General features: G+C 48.1%; 1 protein-coding gene across 1 annotated transcript in view; it reads right to left on the bottom strand.

The window, feature by feature from the left end:
* LOC146193925 (membrane metallo-endopeptidase-like 1) overlaps window positions 1-16,498 on the bottom strand; it is a 62,421-nt gene extending 45,923 nt beyond the window's left edge. The window contains exons 1-4 of the mRNA XM_084600655.1: window positions 16,407-16,498; window positions 14,056-14,267; window positions 4,265-4,472; window positions 2,842-3,042 (exon numbers count right to left, since the gene is read on the bottom strand). Of these exons, the coding sequence (XP_084456781.1) occupies window positions 2,842-3,042; window positions 4,265-4,472; window positions 14,056-14,267; window positions 16,407-16,498 (713 nt within the window). The remainder of the gene's footprint in view (window positions 1-2,841; window positions 3,043-4,264; window positions 4,473-14,055; window positions 14,268-16,406) is intronic.
* Window positions 16,499-18,577: the final 2,079 nt, after the last annotated feature.

Genomic DNA, 18,577 nt, shown 5'->3' with positions numbered 1-18,577 from the left:
GTAGAGCGGGACCAATTAGTCGTTCCCCAAAAGTACTGCGAAGACTTACTGCGACTTTCCCATGGCAGCTCGTGGTCATATCACCTTGGAATAAGGAAAACAAAGCAGAGGCTGTTGCAAGAATACTATTGGCCTGGATGTTTTAAGGACACGGAAATTTTTGTACGGTCATGCGACACGTGCCAGCGGGTTGGAAAGGCGCAAGATAAGTGGAAAGCTCCGATGGTATTAGTACCAATCATTACCGAGCCGTTTCACCGGTTAGTAATAGATGTAGTTGGGCCACTTCCTGTGACAGAGTCAGGGTACCGTTATATCCTCACTATGTTATTCCCAGCCACAAAGTTTCCAGAAGCTGTTCCGCTGCGCGAGGTGACGTCCGAGAGTGTAGTGGATTCGCTGCTGTCAGTGTTTGCACGAGTTGGATTCCTTTCCGAGGTCCAAAGTGATCAGGGTAGCGTTTTCACAAGTGTCCTCACCACCTCATTTCTCGAGCGATGCGGCATCAAGGTAGTGCATAGCTCGATCCACCATCCGCAGAGCAACAGCGTAGAAAGATGGCATTCTGTTCTCAAACGCGTCCTGAGGGGACTGTGCTATGAAAACAAAGCGCGAATGGGATACCTGCCTGCCTGCAGCACTTTTCGCTTTGCGGTCAGTGCCGCACAAATCCACTAGATTTAGCCCAGCCGAGTTGGTGTACGGAAGGTCACTGCGCTCACCTTTGCGAATGGTGCGCGAAACCTGGGAGGGGCGCGGAGAAGACACAATAGTAGTAGAATTCATTCTGAACCTCTTGAATCGCTTACATAACACTAAGGAACTCGTTGAGGCCAGCATGAAGTCAGCCCAGGCTCGTTCCAAAGTGTACTATGATAAGTCAGCCCGTCAAAGGACGTTTCGTATCGGGGACCAGGTGATGTTGCTGAGAGGTTCAAGGCAGAATAAGCTCGAAGCACAGTGGGAAGGACCTGCTGAAGTCGTTGCGAAGCTTTCTAACACTAACTACGCAGTGAAAATCCCCGGTAGACGTAAAGAATTGCGCATTTATCATCGCAATCTTATGAAGCCTTATGTGCAGAGGGAAGCCGTGGTAAATCTAACGTTAAACCTTCCCGAGGAGATGGGTGACAACTTGATTTGCCTCAGCGGAGAAGAAAGCAACGCTCAGGAGCTTCTCAAAAAGACGGAGCAGAGGGCTTATTGCGCGTCAGAGAAAGAGTGCGCTTGCATTGTATGGGCCATTCAAAAATTGCAGTGCTATCTTGGAGGGGCCAAATTCACCGTAGAGACGGACCATTGTCCCCTGGCTTGGCTGCAAACAGCGACATCGAAGAACAGTCGCCTTCTGAGGTGGAGCTTGATTTTACAGCACTACAATTTTGAAATAACATACAAAAAGGGGAAGTTAAATGGGAATGCGGACGTGCTTAGCCGCTGTTTCTAAGAGGTTCGAGGTGCTCCTCACTATGTATCCAAATTGATACTCAGGTTCTTTTTTTTTTTTTTCGTGCGCTTGTATATATGTGACTATGTAAAGCAGCACGTTTGGTTTTCTAGGCATACGTGGGTCCTGAGCGTCTTGAGTGCGGGCTTTTCTCGGACAACGAAGGCAGTTTTCTTTTGACCTGGTCTCTTCAGACGGGAGCCGAGTGCTTGCTTAGACATGTGGTTGAGTTTCAGACAGCTCAAGCAATTTGGCCTACGACAATTAAGACAACGCGACAAGCAACAGCGAGCTTCAAGCGTTCATGTGCAGGCCATTAAGTCGTCTCTTCATGCAGCAGCTGCGACTGCTGCCCTCCGTGACTCTTCTGGCGGGGGAGGAGGCTGTTATGATCGTGCATGGTCCGCACTTGCGCGCTCTATTGTTCGCCTGTGGGCATGGATATGTGCTGTGGATATGTGCTGTTGGTGCAAGGGCGCTAAGTGAGCCTGTTTCCATGAATCCTTTTGTGTGAGCCTGTTTTGCTTTGTCGAGACCCTGCAAATGCCAAATTGGCCCTGTCAAGGGAACGTCAAGAAAAATACAAAGAAATGTCGCCCTGTGAGAAATAGCCGGAAGTGCTTTTGTTCAATTGTTCACCCTTCCCGTCGAGAAGCGCTATTGTGCAGTGAGGAATGCCTGTTGTCCAAAGGAGACGACAGAGTGACACGTCCGCTGACGTACAGGACAAGAATGGAGCAGGACGAATACGGCCATTAGAGGAATTCCCGGGAATGCAGGAAAGATTTGCAATTGTCGGAAAGGGACAATGCTGGGAGCAGTATGTGGCGCGCACGTACACTTGGGTTTCTGAGAAAGAAAACCACTTGCCGGAACTACTATATCGGATCTTTGCAGAAGAATAGAAATGTACCTCCTCGCCGTCCCCAAGCTCTACCCGCCAACAAGTGACCACGCCCAACGAAACAATACCGGACCAGTCAGTGCATCAGACCATCAGTGCAGTGATGTGTTCGATTGGATGCGGAGATCTGAGGGGCGTGCCCTGGAACTGGTTGGTCAGCATCTTCAGAGAGAGGCTGGACATAGGGGGTTTTAAGGACGTTGCAGAGCACGAAATGACGCTCTGAGCCCTGGGTAAACGGCTCATCCAGACGCTTCTCGCTATGAACTCTTAACGCTTGCCATTTTGCTGATATACCCTTCTTTTTCATGTAAATACGTTTTCTCAAAGTGTCATTAAACCTGCTTGTATATATTTTACCAACTTCGAAGATTCAATCCTTCATCAACCCCGAGTCTCTGCACGCTACCAAGTGAAGGCCGTGTCGACTTAGTCCCAGCGTCACGACACCAGTCACGACGAATTATTGGCGGAAAACGTTAGTACGTACTTGACGGTGGGAGTGTCGATGATCGCGTGCATCTCCTTCTCGAGGGCAAGTAGACGCGGGATGCGAGCTCGGTCGTCTGTGCTGGCATTGAACACGTCGTAAAAAAACATGGCGTACTGCGTCAGCAAACCTTGGTCTGCCGAAATCTGCTGCTGGCGGCGCCACTTGTTCATCATGACGCGATTAATGTAGAGGCTGTACCTGCATTCAGCCGAAATCGCAATATCTAACATCACTTTTTCGTCGTCAAAAAGGGGGTTAAGGATAGGAAAACTGAAGTGAGAACACATTTAGTCAATTTGAAGGTGATTTATATCTTCGAGAAGTGAAATAATATGTGCTCATTAATAGAACAGCACAAATAAAAAGTTTATTAGAAGTATAACATTACCGTTCTACTTCTAATAACGTTGCCTCTTAACTCACTCCACTTATGACTGCAAAGCGCTTTTCAGAGAGCAAACACGACTACTGTCACACCCTAAATTTTGAAGAGTATGTCTCGCAAGCTTACTTATCTTCTTGGATACTTCGCTGCTCACGAAAAGTGTATGCATCAGGTCCACATAGAATGCTCACCGCGTGAAAGGGATGTGAAAGCTGGTCAACTAAGACAGGCTACCACATATTTTTTACTCTTCGGCACGTAAATCTATTTTGTTCTTCATAGTACGAATGCTACCAAATGTCCATCGCGGTACTCCTCAAATTTTGTCCAAGCATGAGTAAAAGACAACCCAGTAGATGCAAGAGGTGTGCAAAGTATCCTCGAAACAAATTTGGGTGGATGGACGTAAAGAGTGGCATCCGTTCTGAATCATCTAGTCAGGAGCATTTGAGGCAAGCAACAGTACTTTTTGTATATTGCAAAGGCCAGCAGAGAGAGTTTTCAGCCTACGTAGTTCCACATTCTTAACCGTTCTTATGACCCCGTCATGCGGAAGCATTTGTGCTCGTCCGATTTATGCTAGTGACCAGTCATTCTGTCGTCCCTTCTCGAACCAGCTACTCCTTCGTGCGGCCCAGTATGCTGAGCAAACCTACCATGTGACTAAACTTACCTTGGTTGCTTAGTCTGTTTTCGGTGGCAGTATTGCTGCCTGGAAAGCGAACCTCTAAAGCGTATACTTCGGCTACACAGCTGTACCGCGATCTACAATCGTGGGCAAAAGTGCGCGGAACGCGTCGAGACTCACGAAAAATAAGTAAATTTTAGGTCGCTATTATTTTGGAGATGGCGGAGCAAACAAGTAATCGCGTGCCCCGACGCTTTTCTTTCGCCTCATTTGCCTGATTACGGTGGAATAATTTTTCTCTGTATAAACATACCTACCTCGTACTTTCTAAGAAGTCAGAACAAAAGTGCCGCCGGCAAAAGTAGCGCTACCCAAATGTCCAGATCCGAACGCTGACTGTTTCGCACCTCGATTTGTTGGGCAGCTTGCGCAAGCTCATCTCAAACCAGAACGGGATTCCCCAGTTGATGAGCAAATCCAGCAGCACGTTGAGGGCATGCCTGCCCATAGAGCCGTACTCGGGCCACTTGAGGCGTCGGTCGCGCATGAAGGACACCAGGTGGTGCATGCTGTCTCTCCCAGGTTCCATGCACGCCCGGTAAAGCGCGAACGGCCCTGCAGAAACGACCGAGTTGTACGACACTCGCGCAAAATGTCACTGCGAAAGCATCGTTAAGCATCCGTTCCAGTGTATACGATCAGTGCCTATACGCACAGTATTTTTAAGTTTTAATGTACAACGTTCCCAGTATGCGCGGGCAAGCTAGAAAAATGGCTATTGGGTCCGTTCATTGTTCCGGAAGTTCAAAGCGCTGAACAGAAGAACTAAATGCCAGAACGCGCTCCTGAAAACCATTTGGGGACACTTCAGCTTCGCCTTAAAGTGACCCCGAAAAGGTACTTTCTCCAATATTCCAGTGGAAAACTCCATAGATGCGCTCATTGTGAGTATTCCAGAGGTATTTAAAAGCTTTGCGTGGAGCCGATAATTTAAGGATTATTTTTACAACGTGCTCCTGGCGATCACTTCGAACCGATTAGGGCGACACGTTCCCGACGCGTAAACCTCCCAAGTGACGCCATTGGGTTTTCTTGGGTGAGACCACTCAAGTGACGCGGGCAGAACAAAGCGTGGTGGGGCGCCATCCCGGATTGTTTTCATTTCGAAGCGAAAGCTACACTACGCCAGGTAGTTCCAGCCGTCGGGTACGCACGCTTTTCACCTTGGGGGAGATTAAGAAGTCAAATTTCTGTGTTCAATCTGGTGCTCGCCATGTGACTTTGGGGCATAATCACGTAGGCCACAAAGTAGCCCGTGACCACTGTGAAGGTCAAGATCACGTGAGGTCATGTGAGCTTACAATACAAGGGAGTGAGATACCAATACTAGCAGAAGAAAAATACGTGGGGGTATGAATAAACGAAGGACAGGTATGTATGGAAAAATATGAACATGCCACCAGGGCAAAGGGGCGAAGGGATGCAGCGATAATGGAACACGGAGCATTATGGGGGTACACCAGATATGAAGTTATTAAAGACATTTGGAAAGAAATAATGGTTCCAGGGCTTTCAGCACCTTCCGGAGCGCGATTTTGCGCTTAAGGGCAGAATTGCTTAGAGGGACACTACAGCACTTTTTGCAGAAATCGAGGTTTTAATGGCTTATAACAGTTTCTCACGCCGCGAACTCGACTATCCAATTAAATTTAGGCAGAAACAAGAGCCAATTGTCTTTTTTTTTAGTTAAAATATGCGACCGGCACTGCCGGCACCTCGAGACACGCCGCGGACCGCGCCGTCGCCTGCGATTGGTCGAGCTGTCGTGACGCCGTAGTGAGGACCCGAGACGCTGCCCATATGCATCTTGCGCTGCGCGACATGTAGATCGCAGCTGTCACAGCTCTCTGCGACGTTATAAAAGCTGTTGCGGCACGCTAAAGTACCTATCTGGGTCTCGTCGTATGTATACGCACCAGATACCGCCGCAAACGATGCAGCATCGATGAAGTGAAGGCCAGCCATCAGCGTCTACTGGCATCGAATTGTGGCTCTGGCATGTATAACAGCATTTTGCAAAGCTGCATATGTTTTAATTGGCCGAAATTAGGTGTATGTGTGCGAGCGTTCAACGGCAGAGCGCTTCTAACATTACTTTCCGACTCGGAGGCAGATTCAGGCGTCCCTAACGCTCTGCCTAGTAGAAAAGTGACAAAACCCGTTGAGGCGATTGCTTGTTGCCTGGCTAGCTGCGTTCGAACCGAGTACTCGGTGTACTCTTGATTGTGGTGTAGGGTGTTTTCGATTCTCTCGAGACATGGTGAGACCGATGATTCGGAACTGCATGTTCCAGCCACATATTTTAAACATCCGCATCACTTCCCGAAATATTTACGTACAAATAAGATTCAGTTACCAGCAAAATAATGTCGTCGCTGCTGCGCTTGCCGGTATTAAAGCTTGGTCACACTTTTTTCCGTGAAGGTTTGTGCTACAGCTCCGTGTTCAGCGAAAATTACGCCCAAGGTAGCAAAGCACCACTGAAGAGCCGGCGCTGGTAAATTTGCCAGCGATGCCAAAATCGACATGTTAAATATTGTTATTATTATTTAAAACTTTATTGCCGCCGATACCTCCCCCACCCAGGTACGCAGACCCGAATAGGGAACTGGGACTCCGCGACTAGAAGCGCGCAAGGATACATTGATTCTTCGCGGCCTCAGCCGCCAGGCGGACGACTTCTCTTTGTGTCTCAAGGGTTTCGCTTTTGAGAAGGGATTCCCAAGCTGCTCGTGTCATGATTGTTGGCCACTGCCCCAGGCGAAAAGGGGCATTGCCAGATTATGTGATCTAGTGTACCTCTCTGCGCGCAGTGTTTACAGTTTTCGTGTTGTCTGTCATCTACTTTTAAATGATGCAGCCGTACCGGGTTGAGGTAATTTATTGGGGTAAGTGGAGGGTTACGGATTATTTCGTCCACCTGGGGATCTTTTACGTCGTTGACATCGCACAGCACACGACGCCTCTTCGTTTCGCCTCCATCGAAATGCAGCCGCCGAAGTCAGGTTCGAACCCGGGTACTCCGGCACAGTAGTCGGGCGTCTTACCACTGCCTCACCCCGGCGGGGTGCTGATCCACCTCCGCTGCCTCGTGCGGACAGAAGAAAGAAAGTAAAGAAAAAAAGGACAGAAAGACACACGCCGCAACAGCCGTCGTCCACCACCTAAACGGTGGCGGGTGCAATGACGGCCTACAACAAATAAAATTCGGCGTTGACCTACCGTCCCAACCCCCTAGGTCCAGGAACAGCCACCCTTCACCACCTCCTCCACACCCCGGCATCAGATGTCGTGGTGGTTGATTGTGGAGTGTTGAACTTGGATGAGGTCGAGGCGGGCGGTTGTGAGAGGCTGAGCTGGTGGGACGCAGCTGCACGGTGTGACGCACTGCCCGGACCCAGTGCGCGTCTGCTTCAAGCTCGGCAGCGCTGATAGAAATACCTTCAACTTCGTAGGCCATGTCGGTGGATTTCAAGGTTTGCGAACACCAGCGGTGGTTGTGGCGTTAAACGCAGATGTGGCACAAAACGCTGTTGCGCGCTGCGCAGGGGCTCGGTGTCGAACGCCGGGCGCTAGGCTTAGCGCGTCTGTTGCATGGCAGAGCACAAAACGTTGTCCAGAAAGTTCGGAGATGGACGGAATCGAGCACCGAAAGTGACCAACGGATTCCCTCACCTTCATGGATGCATCGGTGAAGATTCGTGTGGAAAGGTTGGGGAGAACCGGTAGAACAGGTCTAAAGTCTAGGCGCTCATGCAAAGCACGTCCATTCAGCTCCGCGTCTGGAACGCCTTCTCTTGTTGGCGAATCCCAACTACTACCGTGTACCCTGCTTCTGACTTTGATGCGTCTATGTAGTAGGACTTTGTCTTTCTCGTATTTTTCCTGGATTTATTTGGCCCGCACCTTCCGGCGCCCTTGGTGGAACAGAAGATGCATATTGCGAGATGGAGGATTCGCTATGAATGAGTTTGACCACCCGGGCGGTATAGCCTGTTTTTGAACGGGACCTTTCGGTCTATTCAGGTTAAGGTCCATAAGTATGACCTGGCCCGTGCGGGTTGCTGCTAGTCGATTAATCTGGATGGCGCATTGGGCGGCAAGGATTTCTTCGGCGAGCACCCCTAATTGCAAAAGGCGCTCTGTGAAAGTGCTTTGTGGGGCAGGCCGACTGCCTTTTTACCAGCGTTTCGTATCATGCCGTCTTTTTTCTTATAGTCTCCCTTGTTAAGGTGCGAATACGGTGTGGAATACACAATTCCGTTAATGATGAATGCTTGAACCAGGTGCAGGGTGTCTTGTTCAAGCATACCCTTGTTCTTGGTAGTAACCCTGGCTACCATACGAGCAACCTTTAGACTGTCGTTTTTCAGACGAGTGAGGGCGTTCCCATTCTTTGATGGCGTGACAGGGCGTGCCCTGTCGTCGATGTAAAGGCCCAGAATCATGATGGTATCCTTCTGTGGTATTGGGTCTCCATTCAGGTTAACTTCAAGAGTGAGTCTGCGTAGGCGGGAGCTGTGTAGTAGCAGCAACGCAGACTTTTCGGGAGAACAAGTGAGGCCGCGGTTAGCGGTGTAGGCTTGCACGATGGCACGCCACCTGGTAATGTTCTATAACCCTTACTTTTCAATATTTCTTTCATCAAACTCCCAACCCTGCTAAATAAGGTATGACATCTGTGGTACGCTTTCTACGCGGATGACATCACTATTTGAACCACGGCCTATTCCACCACGGAAATCGACGACCACCTTCAAGAGGCCGTAACCATCGTGTAAGCAGAAGTATACGTCTTCCCGTCGACTTGCGAACAAAGTGGCGTCGCGATCGCGTTGTCGAGACCGCGCATTGAGGGGCTGGGCACATTTACGACAAGACAAATATATTGCGTGAACTTGGTCCCGTCAGAGAGTGCATACTATTGTGCCCGCACCCCCCCCCCCCCTGTGCGTTCGGCAACGCCTACTACTTTACTGGCGGGTCCCAGCCGCGGTGTTGCAGTGGTTAAGATGCCCGACTACAGAGCCATCCCGATTTCCGGCCGCTGCTTTTCAATGGTTATTGTTGTTGCGACTGTAGGAAGAAGGAAAAGAAAATGGACAGGCCTGCTGCTGGCTCTGCAGCTGAACCACCTACACTGCCTCGTGCAGATAGAAGAGAAAATAGAGAAGAAAAAAGAAAACAGGGGAAGACGCACGCCGCAACAGCCGTCGTCCACCACCGAAGATTGAGGCAAAACGGAGAGGCATCTGTGTGCTATGCGACGTCAGTGCACGTCAAAGATCCCCAGGTGGTCGAAGTAAATCCGCAGCCCTCCACTAAGGCCCCTTTTTCTCTTTCCACGTTAACTCCCACCTTCCTCCCTCCTTCCTTACTGCGCAGGTCCTTTCCGACAGTGCGACAGATAATGCGCAGTTCCTTTCCTATGAACCAATTAATATTATTATTACTGGCGGATTAATTAAGGGCGTGAATTCCGCAGAAGCATTGTATGGGAAACGGCACCTCGGGACCACGCGAGCGAACTCAGAAACAGGACGGTATTTTATTAGCGTCAAGACCTCGCTTTCCGGACAACGGGGCCATTCTCGAACCACTCAATCGCTTCCATCGCATTGATCATATTGGCAAAGTATAGGTCTGGGTCGTTGAAAGAGTAATTTTTTTTAGAGCGCAGCTCTTTGGCGCCCGTTCCTGGGTTTCGCGGCGGCGTCGGTGTTGTCCCTCGTAACCAGCTCCACATTCACTCCCACCTTCCTTCCTTCCCTTACGGCGCGGTTGCTGTGTCCACAGAAAACGAGTGAGACAGATACTGCGCCTTTCCATTCATGTGAACCAATTATGAAAGGCACGCTTCACAGCTCAAGTGGACTTTCACTCTCACCTTCCTTCCTCCCCTTACGGCGCGATTCAGATGTCCACAGAAACAAGTGTGACAGATACTGCGCCTTTCCATTCGTATGAACCAACTTTGAAAGGCACGCTTCAGAGCTCAAGTGGACTTTCACTCTCACCTTCCTTTCTCCCCTTCCGGCGCGATTCAGGTGTCCACAGAAACAAGTGACCAACACTTCGCCTTTGCATTCGTGTGAAACAATTATGAAAGGCACGCTCACAGCTCAAGTGGAAGACGCGACCACAAATGGTGCACACTGCAAAGATAATTCATGAATAATGCGAGCGCCCACACCGAACTGCAGGGTAACATGTGCAGTAACCGAGAATTCACACACTCACAGAGAAAAGCATCATATTTTGATGTAGCTTGCTTATATACACCTAGTTCACCACGGTAAAACGAAAAAACTTCGCTTTTCAAAATATGTCTCGAATGGCATCGTTTCAGCATTAAGCTCTTTGGCGCCTGTTCCTGGGCTTCGCGTCGCCATCGCCATTGTCCCTCGTAACCAGTTGTCTGTAATTGTACATATTTGCTCGAATTAGTTGCCTAAATCTATAGAAAAGCTGAAACAGCTGACGAGCTGCGCTCAAATTTCACATTAGAAAGTACCGTAATCGTCGTATTTTTTTTTTTCAGTCATATCCCATGTACATCTCGTGATTGTAACCACCTTCCTGCTTAAATTTATCTGTCAATTATAACGAACTGTTTCGAAACTGTTTAGCTTACATTGTGTAATTAGGTTTGGTTTGGTTTGTGGGGTTTAACGTCCCAAAGCAACTTATGGCTATGAGAGACGCCGTAGTGGAGGGCTCCGGAAAATGACACCACCTGGGGTTCTTTAACGTGCACTGACATTGCACAGCACACGGGCGCCTTGCTTTTCGCCTCCACCGAAAAGCTGCCGCCGAGGCCGGGATTCGATCCCGCGTCCTTGAGAACAGTAGTCGAGCGCCGTAACCACTGCGCCACCCCGGCGGGGTTGTAATTAGGAGAACATTATTTTTATAACGTCTTGATTAAGTAATATTTAGTTAGCATTGTATGATAAGGAAATACTTGTTCTGTTCTATATGTTTAACTGCGTTTCTAGTTCATTATAGTATATTTTGACCCCTCCTCTCTGTAATACCTACGGCCCTGAAGGATAAATAAATAAATGAAGTTCGTCTTTCGGCCGGCTCGCAGTTAATCGGTGCCACCCCATAAGTAACGCGATAAGCAGCGAAAATCTGAATCTTCTCCTGTTATTGGCTTGAGCTGACAGGGTCTAAATGGCGGCGCAGAGATTGTTTCGCTCTCTTTAGAGCATTTCAATATCGGTCGGAATACGCCGTTCGTGGGAACAAGGGAAGAGGACCATTCTCTCTTTACGTGTGTACTTCCGCTTCGGTTGGCCCGCAACATGGTGAGTCCGTTTGTGCTCAGCATTAGTTGTGATTCGTTGTATCGCGTGAGGTCTGTGTGCGCACGCGATTTAGTTTCGCTTTTCGTGTCCTGTGTTATATTGGGTCACGTGTGCTAGCGCACACATGCTTTTTCTTATTTTGTGTTTTGTCTAGTCGTGTGATACCAGCGCCACATGGTATTTAGTGTGCTTTGCTTGCTTCTTGTATTACCGAGTACGTGGAATCCGCTCGAACAGTGGTGGACACGCCTATCTAAGCGACTACAGGCCAGTTCTAATCAGGACGTCTTCCTATGAGAGGGCCTGCCCAATCGGCAACGAGCCGAGGGATTAAGTAAACATTTTGTAGGGAGTCTAAGAGTTCTCCACTTGAGTATCTGTCTGGAAGAGCTCCGGAGGGTCAATGTATTTGTTGTTGTTGTTGTTGTTGTTGTTGTTGTTGTTGTTGTTGTTGTTGTTGTTGTTGTTGTTGTTGTTGTTGTTGTTGTTGTTGTTGTTGTTGTTGTTGTTGTTGTTGTTGTTGTTGTTGTTGTTGTTGTTGTTGTTGTTGTTGCGACTGTAGGAAGAAGGAAAAGAAAATACATGGGCCTGCCACTGGCTGTGTAGCTGAGCCACCTCCGCTGCCTGATTTATTTTATTTATTTATAGGAAGGGAAAGGCGCGGTAACTGTTTCACTTGTCTTCTGTGGACACCGCAACCACGCCGTAAGGGAAGGGAGGAAGGTGGGAGTGAAAGTGGAAGGAGAAATTGTGAGGACAGAAAAGAAAATAGAGAAGAAAGGAAAAGAGGGAGAGAGAGACGCGTGTCGCAATAGCCGTCGTTCACCACCGAAGCGGTGGCGGGTGCAATGACGGCCTACAACAGATACAAATCAGGTGGCAGGCTAGCCCCCGCCGCAAGCGGCGGTGACCTACCAGTCCCAGCCTCGTAGGGCCGGGAGAAGCCACCTTCCTCCTCCTCATGTAATTGGTATTTTGTAATTGTTATTCTAAAACTTGGTCCGTCTTCACTCTAACCATGCAAATATGATTCATTAAGTTTTTCAGATGCCAACGTCTGCGTCCTCGACGTCATCGTTCACGCGCACAATGCCAATCAAGAAGAACAATCTACTAACATTTTCTACATAAATTGAGGTTACTCTAGTTTTACTTGTGTCACGTACGTTGTGCTCTGTTTGTTTTAGCTTTATGTGAAACATTCGGTTACGCCCTCTTTTAGATCTATATTCTGCAATAACCCTCCACAACAGCTGTTGTGTACTGCGCGATGTCAGCTCGTGTAAAGAAACCCAGGTGATTGTCATTTCTGGAGCACTTCACTGCCGCACTCATCATAGCCTGAGTCCCTTTGCGATGTCAAATCATATAAGTCAAACCAAAGCAATTACTATCCACCTACGGTCTTCAGGCAGATAATTATAAATACTTGTGCAAGAGGAGAGGATTTTTCACCTGACGATCACAATGACACAGAGGTTTAACTAGTCATCAGAGTCGCCTGCGAACCTAATCAAGCACAGTATGACTATCAGCAAGAGTTCATTCGCTCGTTTAAACGGTGCCATTCTGACCAATACATACCTGTTCAGTTCATAACGCCTAAAAAGCTTCGTGACTAATTCACACAGTGAACGCTGATGACGTTGTATTTTTTTTTTTTCATTTTTTATTTTTTTTGCTCAGAAGCAATAAAATCACTCAAAAAAGCATCGTACCTCTTAAAAACTATTCACCCTTCTAGGACAGTCACTTTGACATGATAGTTAGGTGTTCGCTGTTTAACACCGATGCAAATAGAAGAAAGCGCCGGACTGCATGGCGCCTTTTTCACAACTGATTTATTGAGAAGAAAACGAAGCTTATTAAGAGCGAGAACACTGGAGCAATCAGAAAAACAAAACAAAACGAAGATCAAAAACTGCAAAAGTAGCCGATTTTTCTCTTCATCTCTTCAGTAACGAGAGCCAAAGCTTGCTGGCACAATTTCCGCACGAGGCAATAAGGAATGTTTCCATCACCTCTCTAAATGTTTACTGTGGATGCCGATACAACATCTATGTTGCTTCAAAGATGGACTGGCAATTGTTTCACTCCCAGAGGTGTTCCTTCACCCCTGAAGGTTTGTCAGTATTGGGCTCTTTGAGGCGAATGTTCAAATACCGCCCGGTTTTTTCTATGTATGTCAGTCCACATTCGCCTCAAAGAGCGCGATACTGACAAGCCTTCAGGGGTGAATGAACGCTTCCGGGAATGCAACAATTGCCAACCTATTTTTGGCGCGACACAGGTGTTGTATCGGCATCCACAGCAAAGATTTAGAGAGGTAATAGAAGCATTTCATATCGACTTGTGTGAAAATTGTGCCAGCTCTCGTTAACGAAGAGGAAAATCGGCTACCTTCGAAGTTTTTGATCTTCATTTCGTTTTCTTTTTCTTCTTCTCTAGGTTTTTCGTTCTTCGTAAGCTTCGTTTTCTTCCCAGTAAATCAATTGTGAAAAAGGCGCCAGGCCAGTCTTTTCCTTCCTTTCTATCTGTGTTAAACAGCGCACACCAAACCATCATGAACAACCTACAACTCGCCCATACTTTCCCTTCTGTTGAACTTCAACGTGAACAATTGGGTTCTTAGATTGTAGACAGGACCAACGTCTATTCTTGCCAGCTTTCTCTCCCTGTGGGTTCCATGTTTTGAACAGCAGGTTCTAACCAAAAAGCGCGTCAGAAATGCAACATATACAATTTTGCGATTAGAGGTGCTAGGCAACCGCTAAACCAACGCCAACAAAATTCAACAATGGTGGAGACAGTTACCAGGTGCTCACCTTCTGGCCTTTTTTCCACTTCGAGGTGAGCGGCTCCTTGCATCTGCCACTTTCGCATCATGTCTGTCGCCGCGTCTGTGACGAGTGTGCCCTCCCACCGAATGGACCCGCACACGTGTGCCTGGATGTCGTCGCACGGGTTGACGCTCCTGTTCAGCCGACCGAGAATTTCGGCCGCCAATCGATGACAGCTGGCAGTGCTGCATGTCCTCCTGGGCCGAACGAGCGACCCACGCCCGAAGAGCACCACCAAGCAAGTGACTAATACAAGGCTGACCAGCGCAACGCCCACCGTGACTGCCATCCACCTGGAGTTCAGCCGCTGCTTGCAGTTCTCTCTAGGGGTTCTCCCTTGGCCGCCCTGTACCGCCTGAGCCCAAAACACATTGGTTCGTGAAATATCGGCGTTCATGGCCAACACTTTGAAAAAGAAGTGGTAAACTGCTGATAAAAACAATAGGTGCTTTCCGCACTACGCACCATCCCAGGGATGCTTACGGACAATCAGGATGGCATATATGCCATCTCCAGGAAACGTATTTCCTGAAAAAGAATTTCTCTGTTGCTCTACGTGTACTGTACAATTCCAACGTCTCGATCCAACCTAGGTGGAGTTGCGGAGAATCCAAGTGCCTGCTGCGCTTACTCCTGCGGTCAAGGCATCCTGGGCATCAGACTTCTCTCCTGACATGCCTCTTCTGCTACGTTCCCGCTACGGAGGCCACTGCGTGTCTCTTTTGAAAACTTTCCCCGCTCTTCGGGCAGCACGCACGCTACACGTCGGTAGCCACGTTCATCAGCCTAGCAGACTACCAGCCGCAAGAAACTGGACACATGGACCTCAGTACCAGGCTTCATTTATACGCGTCAGAGGTCTGTATCCATATATTGAAATACCTTATTAGCATTCGTGCAATAAAATTCAAAGAGCACTGCAGAATTTGCACTGGAGAAATGCGTAAGCCTGAGCGCTGCTACTGCATATTGTATATTGCGCGCCCCTTGGTTGAGCTTTTGCAAGCAAGGCACAGATTTCCTTTCCTTGGCGCGTGTTCGTTGCAGTGTTATATAGGATTACAATTGGTTTACAGGAAAGGAAAGGCGCTATATCTGTCTCGCTTTCTCCGGCAAGTGTAAGTTTGAACGGCATGAAGCAGTGCATTTATAATCAAACTAACGGCGTGTTTTTTTTTACACCCGAATGGTGGCGACTTTTATCTTAAACAAGCAGGAGTAGATTGCAGCCTCCTGCCACCACTAATTGACAGTCCACATATGAGTGCTGTATACGTGTTATATAGTATGTGAACACATGATATACAAACTGCAATCTAGGTGCCTGACTGCGCTCGTCTCGTAGCTTCTTTCATTTCCCACACTAGCCTTACGTGTATCTATATCCACTTCAGAATGCATCCATTTTCTTTCCGCCACTCTTCGTTTACAAATTCGCCGGCTTAACTCCGTGCTCTACAAGGAGCCTGCGGGCCACTAGTAATGCTTAGGTTACGTCAGCCATCATCAAGGGTACTGTAAGCAAGGCGGATTTGGGGGTCATGCAGTGCGACATAGGTGAATATGTAGTGAAGACATCAAAATAATTAAACATTTTAATTTGTTAACGCACACCAGTTGATGAAACCATCCCTCCAAATCTCTGAATAAATCTGTTCTGGAAGCAAGCTGTTTTAAACAAGGCGAAATCCCAAAACTACAAGAAGCTAACATAAAGCGGTTCCCCTCACTTATGACAACCTTCTCGACCAGCCTTTATACCATGAACAATATTATTCGCATTGATATCCCTATGTTAACTGTTTCAAGACCACTTCAAGAAGATATGTGCCAAAGTGCCAAAGGTGGCATACAGAAGCAATATAATTCTAAGAGCTATCCCAATGCGCGCTAGGCTCTATAGGAAACCCCCGCCTAAAGTAAGGTCATGCTCTAGAACAAGATGTAAAACGTGGTAGCGTTTACATGGTAGCACCACATTTCAAAAGCAAGGCCGGCCACTTATTTTCGACATAAACACTAGGTTTCACTGCGTGTCATCTGCAGTTGTATACTACAAGCTTCCTTGTGTCATTTCTGTCAAACAATATTGTCCCGCCACGCGGCGATAGTTTTGCTAGAGGAGGCGGCGGAAGACGCATGACTGACTACGACTGGCCGAGGGCTCCACGTTCTTAAGTCAGTCGAGCAACTATGTGCAAATAAACCCAACCCATCTGCAATATTATTCGTTGGAAGTGGGGGCTAGGGACGCGGTCCTGTATCCGCTGGCTCTTCGTCACTACTGGCGTCTAGCTGCTTTGCGATCACGCCCACTAAGGAGGCTCAGGCCTAACCTGTCGCTCACCGCAGTGCTTGGCCGCACGGCCCGAACACCGCACGTCTGTATGGCGAACCCGGGAGCCACATCGAAGCTTGGCCGGTGCATTATCGACTAATCAGAAAGCGTAGCCATTGGGATGTGACTGTACAACTGAGCAATGCCTTCTTTCTTGTCGGATCATCCTGCTGTGGTTTGAAAACCATGGGGGCATCATGACTACGAGGACATTATTTGTAGATGAAATGGTCAAGTGCTTCGACCATCCATCGACCACGAAGACAGAGCCTGCCCGATTCTTGAACAATATCTCTATTTTCGCGCGAGATGTGTATACAAAACACGTCGAGGCCACCTCTTGTAGGAGATGGCAGAAGGCGTTTACAGCTTCCTCATTACCAAAAAAACCTTGCCTATGCTGCGGACGTGATGCATCCTTGTCGTGCTTCGGGACACTCAAGTTACGACGCTTGTCCCCAAAATTTGGCAGTCGCGTGGCGTCACAATATGTCAGAGCAACAACACCATTATTGAGCGCCAGACTGGATGGCCACCGTGGTTACACACCAAAAAACGGCACACGGGTAGTTTCGGGACATTTTAATCAACGTAGTAAGAACTTTAACTTAAACTATTGATTCTTCGATAATGTCAAAAATCTGAATGAGATAGAAAATACAGAGCATTTCTAATCCACGTTACCATATACAAGCAGGTAAAAATGCCACCAAAGGAAACCAGAAATATTAAATATAATCCGTCACAGATGCAATCAATATTGTCTTGCACCAGGTCAGAGACAAGAAAATTCTTGAAGAGAAAAAATCTCTTCCCCTGCTTTCACTGTATTTCATATAAACTTACTGATTTCTTAGTTTTTTTTGTTTCGCTATCTTCTTCCTTGTACAATTTTCTTTTCCACTCCATATATCCTGACATCATTTCTGAGGGTCCCTCGGCTCCTTATCTTCCTTTGCTTTTCCTTTTTCCAGTTTTTTATTTTCGTTGTTTTTTCGATAGGCAACTCATGACGGATTGTCAATGGTATTGCTTCCCATTTTTTGATTGTGTCGCTCTCTAACTCAGCGTGTCCATTTTTCTGATGATCTATACTGTCATGCTGTTCGATTGCTTTTTTTAGACTTTGTCCCCTCGACTCCTAGATGTAGCACCATTCACAGAAAGATTTGTATAATAACGGACCTGTTTCCAGATACATTTGACATGTCGGCACGTCGTATAATGTGCCTTTTGTCTGCTGCCTGTTTTTCCTAGCGTAGTTTTCTTTTTTTTTGTGTGTGTGTGTGTGTGTGTGTGTGAAAGGGGGAATGGGGGGGGGGGCATTTAGTTTAATATTTTTTGCCCGCTAACCTCAAGTGTGCAGAAACACAAGACTCACCAGGGATTGCATTCGACTAAGGAATGCCTCGTCCAAAGGTTCTTGTTCAAACGTGGTTCCGCGTCGAGCCACGTTGGCACGGTGCGAAAGCTGGCTCTTGGTCGGGGTCACCTGCTGAAGTTGCCTCTGGTGCCTGGTAGTAACAGCCGGCTTGGTGTCCTCTCTTCCGATCAGCAGAGACGCGTGGCACAGCGGGTTAGGAGGGGCACTGCCACTCTCCACGAACGGGGAAGCGACATTCGACGCTGATTGACTGTTCGATGACATCGGTGGACTGCCGCCTCTTTCAGTGAACTCCGTCGGATACTTGGTGTTGGCGTCGATGTGCTGGCGTCGCGGGAAATGAGGAGCAGTCCCGAACTTTGCGGGCGAGGACGTCTTGGAACTATGGATGGAATACTTTCGCCCCCGTTGAGTGAGGGTCTTTACCGGGGAAGCCGGTCTGGTCGCGGTGCGCTCTGGCGAGTCAGAGTGTGACATTCTTCTCCGCTGTTGCCTTCTTCTGGCCTGAGCCTGAGAAGCACGAGATGGCTGCTTGCCCTCACCTTCTCGTGCGAGCACGAGGAACATTGCACTTCTTCACTTCGCTAGGCTGCAATGGTGTTACTACTGGACTTAGAAAAGGGTTTGAGATGAGCACGGGGACCTCATGCTACACAAGGATCAGATTCAGACCCAGCCTGTGCTTGCGGGACATAAGACTACAACTAAAGCACCACATATTAGACTCGCGGTCGAAAGGCGCGAAGGTAATCCTAGGGATAGATTTCACGAAGGCATTTGATAAT

Source organism: Amblyomma maculatum, chromosome 4 (genome assembly GCF_055883805.1).
Source record: "Amblyomma maculatum isolate TAMU_Amacu chromosome 4, ASM5588380v1, whole genome shotgun sequence".
Classification (NCBI taxonomy): domain Eukaryota; kingdom Metazoa; phylum Arthropoda; class Arachnida; order Ixodida; family Ixodidae; genus Amblyomma; species Amblyomma maculatum.
This window is presented reverse-complemented; position numbering and strand designations above follow the sequence as displayed.